Raw genomic sequence first — 12139 nt, forward strand, 5'->3', positions numbered from 1 at the left:
TAACTTCTTCAGAGATCTTTTATTTGTTGAGTTCAAAAAAGGAACGTGTGGATGGTCAACTTGAGCTTTCCGTCTGTCTCTTGAATATGTAATGGCTTATTTTTTAGAAGAGTCAATAAATTGAAGCACAAGCGACGGTCAAGTCAAGAACTTGACGGTCAAGTGACCTACATACTGACTCAAGTCCTTGACCATTACAGTAATGGCATTACTCGGAGGTCAAGTTTTTCCACATACTTCAAATATGTTAGTGAATTAATTTCATAAAAATAAAACGAAGCATGATGAGCTGCTTACTTTTTTGAGTCAGAAGAAAACGCTAAAATCGAACGTTTATTTTGGATCAAAACGAAGCTCCATTAATGATATCTTGTTCAACGAATGGTTTATTAGAGTAAGTACGAGACCCACGTTTCGAGATTTATTTTTACTCAAAATATGCTCACGTTTGAAAGTGCATTTAATGGAACGGTTCTGATCACTTTTCATTACATTTTTTCAAAAAGCAAAAATGAAGCTTTTTTCAAATTTGATCGGATTTTTGATCGCAGAGAATAAAGCAAGGCGGCCGAATGTGATCCTGATAAATTGCGACGACTTCGGAATCGGCGACTTCCAGATCTATAACAAGGCGGCGAAAGTACCAACGCCGAATATAGACAGACTGGGAAAAGAGGGAATCAAGTTTCTTGATGGACACAGTGCTTCAAGTCGATGTGCACCAAGTAGGTACGGGCTCATGACCGGAAGGTACAATATGGAGGACAGTGAATTCCGAAAAATTCTTCCAAATGAGCCGCAGCTCGCGAAGATGTTCAAAAAGAAAGGATACAAAACAGGAATCTTCGGGAAGGAACAACCGCTAAGCTTCAATCTGAAAAATCGCAACGCTACTGCGGAAGACTACAGAGAAACCAGACGACTTGACAATGAGTTCAAGGAGAAAATGGCCGAACTTGGAAGAGGTTTCCCCAGGTTGCGTACAGCCAACAGAGTTCCCGGGATTTACGAGATGGAAATCGGCCCCCAAGATCACCAGTACGATTACTCCTTCACGCATAGCTTCATGTGTTGCCAGCCTGGCGGCTTCTACGAGAATGGAAAGGGAATCGAACCAGTCGACACCTGGGTCAAGCAGCACCCCTACCCAGAACATACTCCAAAAGACGTCAGTCCTTTCAATCCTGAATGGGGTGGCTGCAGCACTTTCCCCGTCACAGGTTACATGGGCGGTCCCGGGCAGTCCGAGAAATTCGATGAGGAAACGGATGATCTCCCAATTTACTTCTGCAATTTTCCCCGACAGCAGCTGGTTATGAAATCCTTCGATACGAGAAATGCCGAAGAAATGACCATCCCAAGGCTGGAAAAATTCATCGATGATAACCACGAGGACGAGTTCTTTGTCTACTACGGCATGCGATCTGGACACGGACCATTCAACACCCCTTTGCGCTTCCGAAACTTGACGGAGGTCGGAAATTTGGGAGAAATGATCATGGAGACGGACGAAATCATCGGAAAAATTCTCAACAGACTCGATGCACATGGAATCGGTGATGATACTCTAGTCATGTTCATGAGCGACAACGGACCAGCAGTTTCCGCGCAAGAAATTCAAGCCACCTTTGGTCACAATCAGCGACGAATTGACCTGCCCAACTATTGGGACGGTGGTATCCGAACAGTTGAGCTCTCTGGAACCAAAAATAGCCAAGGAGAAGCTGGCCACCGCACGCCGTTCTTGTGGCGATACCCGAGACGTTTTTCACCAAAGACTCTCGATGACCCAAAAGTTCCAGTGTCGACAGTTGACATTTACGCTACCCTTGCAGAACTGATCGATTACGATTTAGGAAAGTGTTTTACTTAGACAAAAGTTGCCAAAACCTATCGATAATCGAGAAAATCTTTGATCTGAATATTTAAAACACCAATCAAGATTGCAACGAGGCCCCTGATAGTAGAAGTCTAGTCAACTACATGGAAACTGGCGAAGCCAATTTAGAACTCATCAAAAAGCCAGTCTTGACTCATGCAAACATTCGAGGACTAAACGCGTCTCTGAGAAAAGAGAATTTCAAATACATTCCCGGATCGCGAGAACTCTACAACATCAAATACGACCCTGAAGAGAAAAATGTAAGTTCAATAATGTAAGCAAATCTATAAAAAATTATTTTAGAATCTTATTGACAACGAAGGCACGCAAGATTTTGTTGCCTACCTGGACGACTACTTGAGCGATTATCTTGACCACTTGGAAAAGCGAGAAATCGCAACAAGAAAGGGCGCTGAGAAGGAGTCCTGTTATCCCCAATTTGTTCGTTTCAACCAGTGGGCTATTTAATTTAACTGTCTGTAAAATAATAAACAAGAAATATCTAACTGGACTGTTTTATTTTTGAAAAGAGTAGGAGCAACTTAGTCTTGAAGTCAATTTTGTCGCTCTGTCAGAAGCACCTTTTACCCGAGGCACATTCACCAATTCATAAAAATGATGTTTATCAGGTCGTTAATTTTTCATGAGTTGCCTCATATGATATGACTCATAAATACGGTACTCGCAGTTTATACTTTGTTTTTATCCTAAACATGTTCACGTTTCAAAATGCATTTAGTAAACCGCCCCCGATCACTTTTCATTTCATCTTTTCAGAAAGGAAAAATGAAATTTTTTTCGAATTTGATAGGCTTTCTGATTGTAGAGAATAGAGCAAGGCGGCCGAATGTGATCCTCATAAATTGCGACGACTTCGGAATCGGCGACTTTCAGATCTACAACAAGGCAGCGAAAGTACCAACGCCGAATATAGACAGGCTCGGAAAGGAGGGAATCAAGTTTCTTGATGGACACAGTGCTTCAAGTCGATGTGCACCAAGTAGGAACGGATCATGACCGGACGGTACAATATGGAGGACAATGAATATCGACAAATTCTGCCTGGTGAGCCACATCTCGCGGAGATGTTCAAAAAATCAGGCGGTTGTTCAAAATCAATGACTCATAAGTAACCCTTTCTTTGCTACAGAAATCCTTTCTTAGATTTACTGCTTTCTCTTCATCTTTTTATCTTGGATGAGCACAATTAATTTTAACCACCAATGAGGATACAAAACCGGCCTCTTTGGAAAAGAGCAGCCACTGAACTACTGGCTTGTCAATCGCATCGCAACTGCCGAGGATAGAAAAGAAACCGAACGCCTAGATAACGAGTTCAAAGAGAAGATGAACGAGCTAGGCAAGCGCTACCCGAAATTGCGCACAGCCAACGATTTTCCCGGAATTTACGAAATGAAAATCGGTCCTCAAGATCACCATTATGATTACTCTTTTACTAATAGCTTCATTTGCTGTCAGCCAGGAGGTTTCTATGAGAATGGAAAGGGAATCGAACCAGTTGACACCTGGGTCAAGCAGCGCCCATTCCCAGAACACACTCCAAGAGAGGCAAGCTCTTTCAATCCGGAATGGGGTGGCTGCACCTTCAATGGCGTCTCAGGTTACATGGGCGGTCCTGGACAACCCGAGAAATTCGATGAAGAAACGGAAGATCTCCCAATTTACTTCTGCAACTTTCCTAGACAACAACTGGTGATGAAATCCTTCGACACTCGAAATGCGGAAGAGATGACCATCCCTAGACTGGAGAAATTCATTGACGATAATCACGAGGACGCGTTTTTTGTCTACTATGGCATGCGATCTGGACACGGGCCTTTCAACACTCCTCTACGTTTCAGAAACAAGACGGAAGTTGGAAGCTTGGGCGAAATGATCATGGAGACGGATGAAATCATTGGAAAAATTCTCAACAGATTGGAAGAGCATGGAATCGCCGATGATACTCTAGTGATGTTCATGAGCGACAACGGTCCAGCGTCTTTTACACAAGATTTCGTTTCCAAATATGATCACAATCAGCGACAAGTTGATCTGCCTAATTATTGGGAAGGCGGCACTAGAACAGTTCAACTAAAAGGAAAGAAAAACACTCAAGCTGAAGCGGGTCACCGGACACCATTCTTGTGGCGCTATCCAAGACGTTTTGCGCCAAAGACTCTTGATGACCCAAAAGTGCCAGTGTCGACAGTGGACATTTACGCTACTCTCGCAGAACTCATCGATTACGATTTAGGAAAGTGTTTGATTTTGAGAAATACAGAAGCTCTTGAAGTATAGTTTATCAATACGCAATACGACAACGAAGGTACGCAAGATTTCGTAGCCTATTTGGACGACTACCTGAGCGATTATCTTGAGCACTTGGAAAAACGAGAAACCGCAACAAGAAAGGGAGCTGAAAAGGAATCCTGCTATCCTCAATTCGTTCGCTTCAACCAATTCGATTTTTAATTCTGTGAATTTTAAACTCTGTCAAGAAATATATAAAACAAATATTCTGAATTTGCAAAGTTTATCAAGAGGAATGTTGTTTAGGATGAACCGTGAACAGGCATAGTTTTTTAGATCTTTGATTGTACTAAATTTACATCAGAACGCAGTCATTATTCTTCTTTCTTCTCCTTCTGAAAAACATACTCGAGGCAAGCACAGTTTCAATTCTTACCGTCTCGGGGGTGGAAAATACGGGCGGCAACGAAGCGCATTTTGATAAATTGGATCATGAATGGGCGCGTTGGCTTTGACGAGGTAGTAGTGTATGACAAGGGGGCCAAAGTGACCTGGTTCGGAGTAGCGAGGCATTCCCCATTCTGGAAGGGTGATGGTTCCAAAAGTCTCGACAGAACCAGCTTCAGGCTTGAATTCGAAGATCTGAATTTGACCTTTTTTGTGCTATTTTAGGTGCATATTTTCGGGGAGAATGCTAGAATATCTTGAATGTCTAGCGCGTTCCTGTCAAATGTCTGTATTCAAAAGGCTGTCCGAATCGAGCCCAATTTCTATCAATCAGAATGTTGACTTCTAATTGATCTCCCGTCCTCGTCCAAGAAGTAGCAGGAAGTGCTCGTATGGCGAAAATCACGTGGCCAGGAGCATAACGATATTTTTCGTCGCCATCGTGTTCGAAAATGATTTGGTCCCCATCGTCAGATCCTGCTTGAACATTGACGAGGAATTCGCGATCGACGTTTTCAAAACGCCCGCTTCTTCTGTAAGTTCTTATTGACATAACGACAGGACATGTGACGCCGTAATAAAGATCCCTCATTGAAAGCTGAAACAAAATGATTTAAAATAGCGGGGCAACTCCTACCTCAAGATTGTGATAAACGTCCTTGTATCTTCGTTGCCTACCGTAGTCTCTTCCAGAGGAGATTCTAACGACTCGATTAGGTTGGGGAGCTCCCTCTGGAGCGCGAACGTATCGGGAGGATCGACCATATCCGGATCTTGTGTAACCAGTATACCCACTAAATAGGACATTTATGAGGATGATCGTCAATCAATGAAAAACAATTTTTAGCTAATCAAGAGGAGAGTCTCTTCAATTCGAGATATCCGACATTTTTTTTTTGACTTGAAAATATAACCCCTATTTTCAACTTATTACAGTGAAAACCCATTTTAAGGCCCACCCTTTTAAGGCCACTTTTTCGGAAAATCCCAAAAATCTGTCATCCTAAAAAAATCCACTTTAAGGCCACTTTTTTTTCAAAATCCGAAAATTACAGTTTCGGTTGAAAAAGCTGGTTATCTTCGACAGTGTCTTCGGCCATTTTGAAGTCGATGGCTTTTCAGTGTCGGCATTGTCTGTCACTTGAACTTGAGGGACTTCTTCAATCTCCATTAGAGTCCCAGGACGTGTTTCATCAATTTTAAGCGCCAGAAAATGCTCCAATTCTTCTTCTTGTTTGTCCAGAACATTTTCTGCAACATCGAGATCTTCAAACTGCTCGATTTCTTCTCGAAAATAATCCTTAGAAGTAGCCCTGTTTTGATCCATGATCGCTTAAAGATTGCTTGGTTCAAGTGCATGAAGATTTTGATGGAGATTTTTGATCATTTTCTCTGACATGTTGGCGGAAAAATATTTTTGAAAGAAAGAATCACCAAGAGTCCAATTTAAAGAACATATTTGGAATCATACTTGGTTCGGGCGATAGAAACATGCGGTAGACTCGGGCCTTCCCCTAAAAACCCTTATGATTCACTTTTGTCCCAAAAATATGGGAACATCTGTTGTCATCCGACGCACTGCAAAAAATATCCATTTTAAGGCCACTTTTGAAATTCCGTGTCATCCAAAAAGTGGCCTTAAAATGGGTTTTCACTGTATTATTAATCAACGTCAATTTAGACAGCTAGAATCAGTCGAAAAACATGAGATCGTAAAACGATAAGTTGTTCAATCTAACGGTCTGAAATTTACCTCGAATATCTTGATCTTCCCATGCGAGTACTCTCTCAATAGCCAAGATCTTTTTCTTCTTATTTATTCAGAACAGCATCACTCGCAAAAATCTCTTTGTTTTTTTTTCAGGCGCCGTAATCGTAACTTTTCGTTGTTCTCTTTATTTTGCTCGTTTTTTTTCGTTTACTACGTCGCCGTCTCAAGGCCGTTCTTGGGCGTTTGAAAAGCACACACGTGACTCATCGACCGTTTTGTGATTCAAGGAAGAAACAGAAAAAAAGAAGCTGAAAGGGCGACAGAGCGAATCCTTTCTCTCAATAATTGGGCTTAATTTTTGCCGTGTTCTTGATAATCACCCAACCTGAAATCAAGCGAAAAAAGGGATGATGATTGAGCTTGAAATTGACATGCCTTCGAGATACAATTTTTTTTAAATTTCTTTTCTAGTATTTTTATTTGACCTAGATCGTAGATTTTACGGAAAGAAAGATTTTTCAGCTAGGAAAAAAACAGAAATCTTAGTCGATGCAGAAATTAGCTGAAGTGACGAACACAACCGGAAAGTAGTCTTGAGCTCCTTGGTCGGCAAAAACATGAGTTGAAGCGAGATTTTCATCGGAATCTAAAAAACTAATCGAGAATCTGGTACATCAATAATTGATTTACCAAGCTTTATTTTTTGAATTGGCGACTCGAATCCGTACATAAAACCGGGAAAGGCGAACATTGTATCTTCGACCAGGACAACTGACGCAGAAGTTACAGCCTGAAGATCATAGGAATATTGTTTGCGACCAAACAAAATAATCTTACCTTAGAAAGATGGCCCATGAAAACCCACTCGTTATTCTTCAATCGCCAAAGTTCGTCCAATCGTTTGTTTGTCTTTTCGTCCAGTCCTCCGATAGTCCACAACGCTCCCGAAGGTAGACCGACTGCGGGGACAAATTTGAACCACCTAAAATGGTAGCGCATTTAGATTTTCGTTGGTTTCTTACCTTGGATGTGGCGTAAGGAAAATCCAGCCTTTGTCTGTGAGAGTCTCAACCGCACCATCAGCGTAGTACCCTCCAACCACCGTGGGAAGACCATTGTAAAAGCTCAACCCAGCGTAGTAATGCCCCAGTTTTGTTTCATGCGTTTTCGCTACATTTAGCCCATCAAAATCCTCGCAACCTGTTTTCTTGTAATAATCGAAACAAACAATTGCTTAAAATTAGTCTTTATTTAATTTTCCTTCTTTCTCACTCTACCTCTACTGCCGTTTTTGATCGAAAGAGCGGCATGACCATAACGATGATTTTCGATCAAACGAGCAGATATTTCAGTGAATGAACAGCCGTCCAGTCGAGCAATCTACAAAGAAAAGTTGCTTATTTTATTCCGAAGGATTATTACCTTATAATTGTCTTGAATTCCTCCGAAAATATGCAGCTGATCATTAACAAGCGCATAAGTGCAGAAGTCAATGTAATATCCAAGTGTCCCGTCGGAGACCGTTTTTGTCGACTGCGAAGGAGTAATCTTCAGCACATTTGTAGATCCATCTCCGTAGAGAGCAAATGGCGTTTTGTAGACAAGCTCAGGGTAAATCACATTGATTTGGCTTGGAGGATTCACGAAAAAGAAAACGTTTCTGATTTCTGTTTGCTCGTCGAATTTCAATACTTTTGTTCGTTTGTCGCTAGTTTTGCCAAGTTCCCTCATCTTATTCGATGCAATAATTTCTTTCTTTTGCCATAATTGAAATGAATGAGAAGAATCTTCTTCAAGAATAAATTTCAATTCAAGCGTCATCCATGTCAACTGGTCCAGGGATCCTTGAGCATTAATTTGTTCGCCGAAGAAATCTGATTTCAATGAAATCGAGGCATTTTTCAAGAGATTCAGCTCAATAATCGTCGTTTCATCGTAATATTTAAACGCAAGAATTTTTGAGGGAGAGTTCTCTGTACCCGCTTTCTTATTCGAGAATCACGAAAATTTACAATAACTGATATAAATTGAATTTCATGAGACTGTCCTTCATGTCAAGTGTTAATTTTCTTGGTCGACTAAAATCCATTTGAAAAGAAGAAATGTGATCAAACTCGTCAAGTGAAAGAAAGGAGGAATCAGGAACGATTGCCAAAGGATACGGAGCTACCAAACTACTTGCTTCATAAAGGGCTCTTCAATTCTTGCAGTAAAATTTTTAGAAAGAAACACTAGTAGTTGAGAGCCTCGGCTGATCGAGGAAACATCGGCTGCGAAGCAGAGTTTTTGGCAAAGCCAGGAAAAACATCCTCGTGGAAATGAAAAAAGGGATTGCTCGTTACAAGCATTTTCTTACGCGCTTGTTGTTGGCGAAAGTCGATCTCGATTAAATCTTCTCGGGTTGAATAAATCCATTTTTTTCGCTCGATTACAAGTTATTCATCCTTTCCTAAGTCAAAGTAAATTTCAAAAGTCGCGTCGAAAACAAGACTCTGATGATAAATCCTGTCATTATTGACCATTGCATTTATAAAGTATTCGCACTCGTCGTTGTTAGTTCCGAACTGGTTTGTGTACGCGAGGTCTGTTGGTGCAATTAAACCAGAGATGCAAAAAGATTCCTGCTCGTACTTGATCAATGAGCCCATCCATTCGCTTCCGAGAGTCAAGAACTTTCCCTCTTTCTCAAGCAGCAATGAGTACTGAGTGTTTGACAATGTAATGCTTCTGGTAACAAGAACGAGTAAAAGCTGCCCAAGATCGATCTTTATTCGGTTCATGAAAATAATCTCTATTTTCGAGCGTCAGACAAAAAGGTTCTTGAACCATTAAGGAGGTAGATATCAAGAATCGCCATTTTCCGTCAGACTTTTCTCCCAAAGTTAAAATAGTAACACCCTTATTTTCTTTGGAAACAAAAACTTAAGACCTTTCTCTATTTCCCATGGAAGCCAAAAATTCGAATTTCAAAGAAATTTTCAACAAAATTTTTCGTCAAAGATTGCTAACTTTCCTAAAATGGCCATTTTGGCGACAATCGGAGGTGCCAGAATTTGCATTGTAGCACCCCGAAAGCTCCAGAAATCGAAATTTTCGGCTTCCATAGGAAAGAGATAATTGCCTGAAATAAATTTTGAGCAGAAAAAATAAGGGGGTCACTAAGTTAAAAATTTGAGAAAACACTGACAGGAAATCCGATTCTTGATGTCTACCCCCTTAACAAAGGAACAACATGCACCGGCTCCAAATCTCTGAACTCAATCGGCAGGGCGATTTCGTCCTTGCGCCATCCTTTTTCTAGCTCTTCGCTTTTTCTTATTTGATTCAAGGCAATCGTCCTTGATATCTTTATCCAACCGTCGCCGAGTCGCATGCTCATTAGATAAAAAATGCCGCGAAAGCTGATTGAAGATGTTTTTGCGTTAAAATGATTGCTTGCGATGTATCCTCAATTTTATTCAACTAAAAAGAGCGAAAAAAAGAACGTACCCTGCGCTGTTTCAAATCGATTCAAATTGTAGTCGGGAGCGTAATAATAACACTTGTCATTTCTTTTTAGAGGAGAGCTTCAGCTGGTCAAAAAATGATCGAAAAACTGCTTTCAAGAATCTTGACTCAAGAAATTTTTTGACCAAAAACAAATAACGACGACAGGGAAGATGTTTTTGCCCTGGTCTTTTCTTCGTATTTCGATCGAGTGCGTTGAAATAGAAGATCCGTAATGAAAAATGAAGAGCCCCGTGCTTAATTTTAGTTTCTTGTAAAAATACGGGACGAAATTGACGAAACCTTTTGAAATTTCTGCTTTGAATGAAAAACGAAGACTCTGACCCGGTTTCTGCGAGTTTCATGAGATTGCCCATTGCATCGACCAAGTAGTGGGCGCCGTTCAGAAAAGTAGAACCGATTGACTTTTGTGTCTTTTTTATTGAAAATTCATAAAAATATTCAATTATTTTTTCAAAAATCATTTAAAAAACGTTCATAAGAGAACAAAGAATCCGAGTTTTGTACTTTTACATCATTTGCGCTCTCAGTAAAGTCTGAAAGAATTATCGAAAACCTTTTCTTTTCCTCGTCGGAAGAAAACGAGTTTGTTTCGTTTTCAGACAATTCACTCGACGAGAAATTCGAGGCTTCGCCTGCCAGATCGAAAACGGGAATCAATTTTTGACGAGAGTCCAGCTTTTCACACTCGTAAAAAGGACAAGGACATCCGGACGTGCAGTATTTTTCTCCTGGGCAAACTTCCCCGGCAGCGTCAGATGATCGAGTAAGCTCAAAGCAAATTGACTCACAAGGCGAGATCGCATTTTTCCTCCATGATTTCAAAACCAATGTTCGCGAACAAAGATGGCGACACACTTTTTGGTCGTAAAACTTCTTCTTTTTGCATCGGCGACGATTCACATTATTTTCATCCTTTGTGAATTCCATCGGCGATGTTTCGTTGCGGTCTATTTTCGAAACGGGCCCTGGAAGAATGAATTCCTGCGTTTCATGACATTGCTTCATAAGGTGCCCGCAGTAGTCCATACTGGGCTCGGCAACCGGGAACGGTCGGTTACAATACCAAAGCTTTTTTTGTATTCCAATACCAAAATTTGGTATTCCAATACCAAATTTTTTAGACAATTTGGATTTTTTGCCCGAGAAATTATTAAAAACACTTCTAAAATATTGTATAATACAGGCGCGAAGCGCACACCCGACTTTTAATTTTGAAAAATTGGCATTTTCTGCCGACTTTGGTATTGGAATACCAAAATTGGTATTGGAATACCAATTGGTATTGTAACCGACCGTTTCCCCTCGGCAACCTGTCTTTTGACTTGACTCAGGCCCTGAGTCTCAGGGTCCTGATTTCATCGACCATTCTTCGAGGAAAGTATGATCACCCTGAATCAGGGTCCCTGATGTCCAAAGATAAGATGCAAGTCAAGAACAAGTTGCCGAGCCCAGGTTCCATCGTTTCAATCTGCACGCATTTCTTATAGTTTCGATGACAAGTTGATGTCAGAAAAGTTGTCACGCCCCGTGATCTCTCCAAAGAATGAAAATTAGCTTAAAACTTTATGTCACTGACTAAAATTAATCAAAAAGGTACTTAGAAGAATGATAATGAGCCAGAAAAGAGAACCCCCTCCAAGATAAGCCTGTAATTGGGGGATCGTTGAAAACCCATGGCTTGCTATGGTCGACCCTTTTTCTTGTATGTTTTCTTCTTTAGATGGCGTTTTTGAGTGTGGATGCTGCGGGTTGAAAGAACTTCTTCAGGAAACAGATATACTTTTGATCGTTTCTGTCTCAAAACACCAATGCAGTGGCAATCGAGACACTGATTATCATAAATTTTCCCCTACTCTTTTCATCCGAAAAATACCTTTATTTTAGTATTCCATATTTCCCCTTCATCCGATTGAATTTCATCTTCGATACCCATCCCGACTGGTCTCTTGAAGAAAAGTGTATCTTGAAAAGATAAACCTAAGAGTTATTTTCTGGGTAAACTTCTCCAATAGTTTCGTGGCGCCCCTCGTAACCTTGCCAATTTTAACATTTGACATTCAACTCGATGTCAGAGTACCGTCACTTTTGATAGAATGTTTCTCACTCGAAAAAGATGAAGTTTGAAATCCGGTTTTTTCCAGAAACCACACATAAGTTCATGGACCGTAGAAAAATGATGATTATTATGAATTAAATTTTAGTCTCTAGTTTTTGTTTCTTAAACACTTCTGCGTAATAGAGCAAAAGACGTTAAAGTTCAAACTGTCGTATTGCGACTGACAGCGTTGAATAGGTCAGTTTTCAGAAAAAAAGCCTAATTATGGCCTTCGTTTCTT

At 40.6% G+C, this 12139-nt stretch overlaps 5 protein-coding genes across 5 annotated transcripts in view; 4 read left to right on the forward strand and 1 right to left on the reverse strand.

Moving 5' to 3' along the window:
- LOC145702030 (GTPase-activating protein and VPS9 domain-containing protein 1-like) overlaps positions 1-12139 on the forward strand; it is a 93101-nt gene that overhangs the window by 65126 nt on the left and 15836 nt on the right. The window lies entirely within an intron of this gene.
- Positions 483-1873, forward strand: LOC145702027 (N-acetylgalactosamine-6-O-sulfatase-like). Its single transcript, XM_081779238.1, has one exon. It carries the CDS (start codon positions 512-514, stop codon positions 1871-1873), a length of 1362 nt encoding a protein of 453 aa, XP_081635364.1. The 5' UTR covers positions 483-511.
- LOC145705541 (uncharacterized) lies at positions 1976-2360 on the forward strand. Its single transcript, XM_081783020.1, has 2 exons — positions 1976-2142; positions 2186-2360. The coding sequence occupies exons 1-2, from the start codon at positions 1984-1986 to the stop codon at positions 2348-2350; spliced, it is 324 nt and encodes a 107-aa protein (XP_081639146.1). The 5' UTR covers positions 1976-1983; the 3' UTR covers positions 2351-2360.
- LOC145702029 (N-acetylgalactosamine-6-O-sulfatase-like) lies at positions 2669-4495 on the forward strand. Its single transcript, XM_081779239.1, has 2 exons — positions 2669-2885; positions 3111-4495. Exons 1-2 carry the CDS (start codon positions 2669-2671, stop codon positions 4181-4183), a joined length of 1290 nt encoding a protein of 429 aa, XP_081635365.1. The 3' UTR covers positions 4184-4495.
- Positions 4833-6656, reverse strand: LOC145705537 (dnaJ homolog subfamily B member 1-like). Its single transcript, XM_081783017.1, has 3 exons — positions 6336-6656; positions 5220-5376; positions 4833-5180 (listed from the first exon to the last, which is right to left on the reverse strand). The coding sequence occupies exons 1-3, from the start codon at positions 6356-6358 to the stop codon at positions 4848-4850; spliced, it is 513 nt and encodes a 170-aa protein (XP_081639143.1). The 5' UTR covers positions 6359-6656; the 3' UTR covers positions 4833-4847.

The sequence above is a fragment of the Oikopleura dioica genome, chromosome PAR, assembly GCF_907165135.1.
Source record: "Oikopleura dioica chromosome PAR, OKI2018_I68_1.0, whole genome shotgun sequence".
Classification (NCBI taxonomy): domain Eukaryota; kingdom Metazoa; phylum Chordata; class Appendicularia; order Copelata; family Oikopleuridae; genus Oikopleura; species Oikopleura dioica.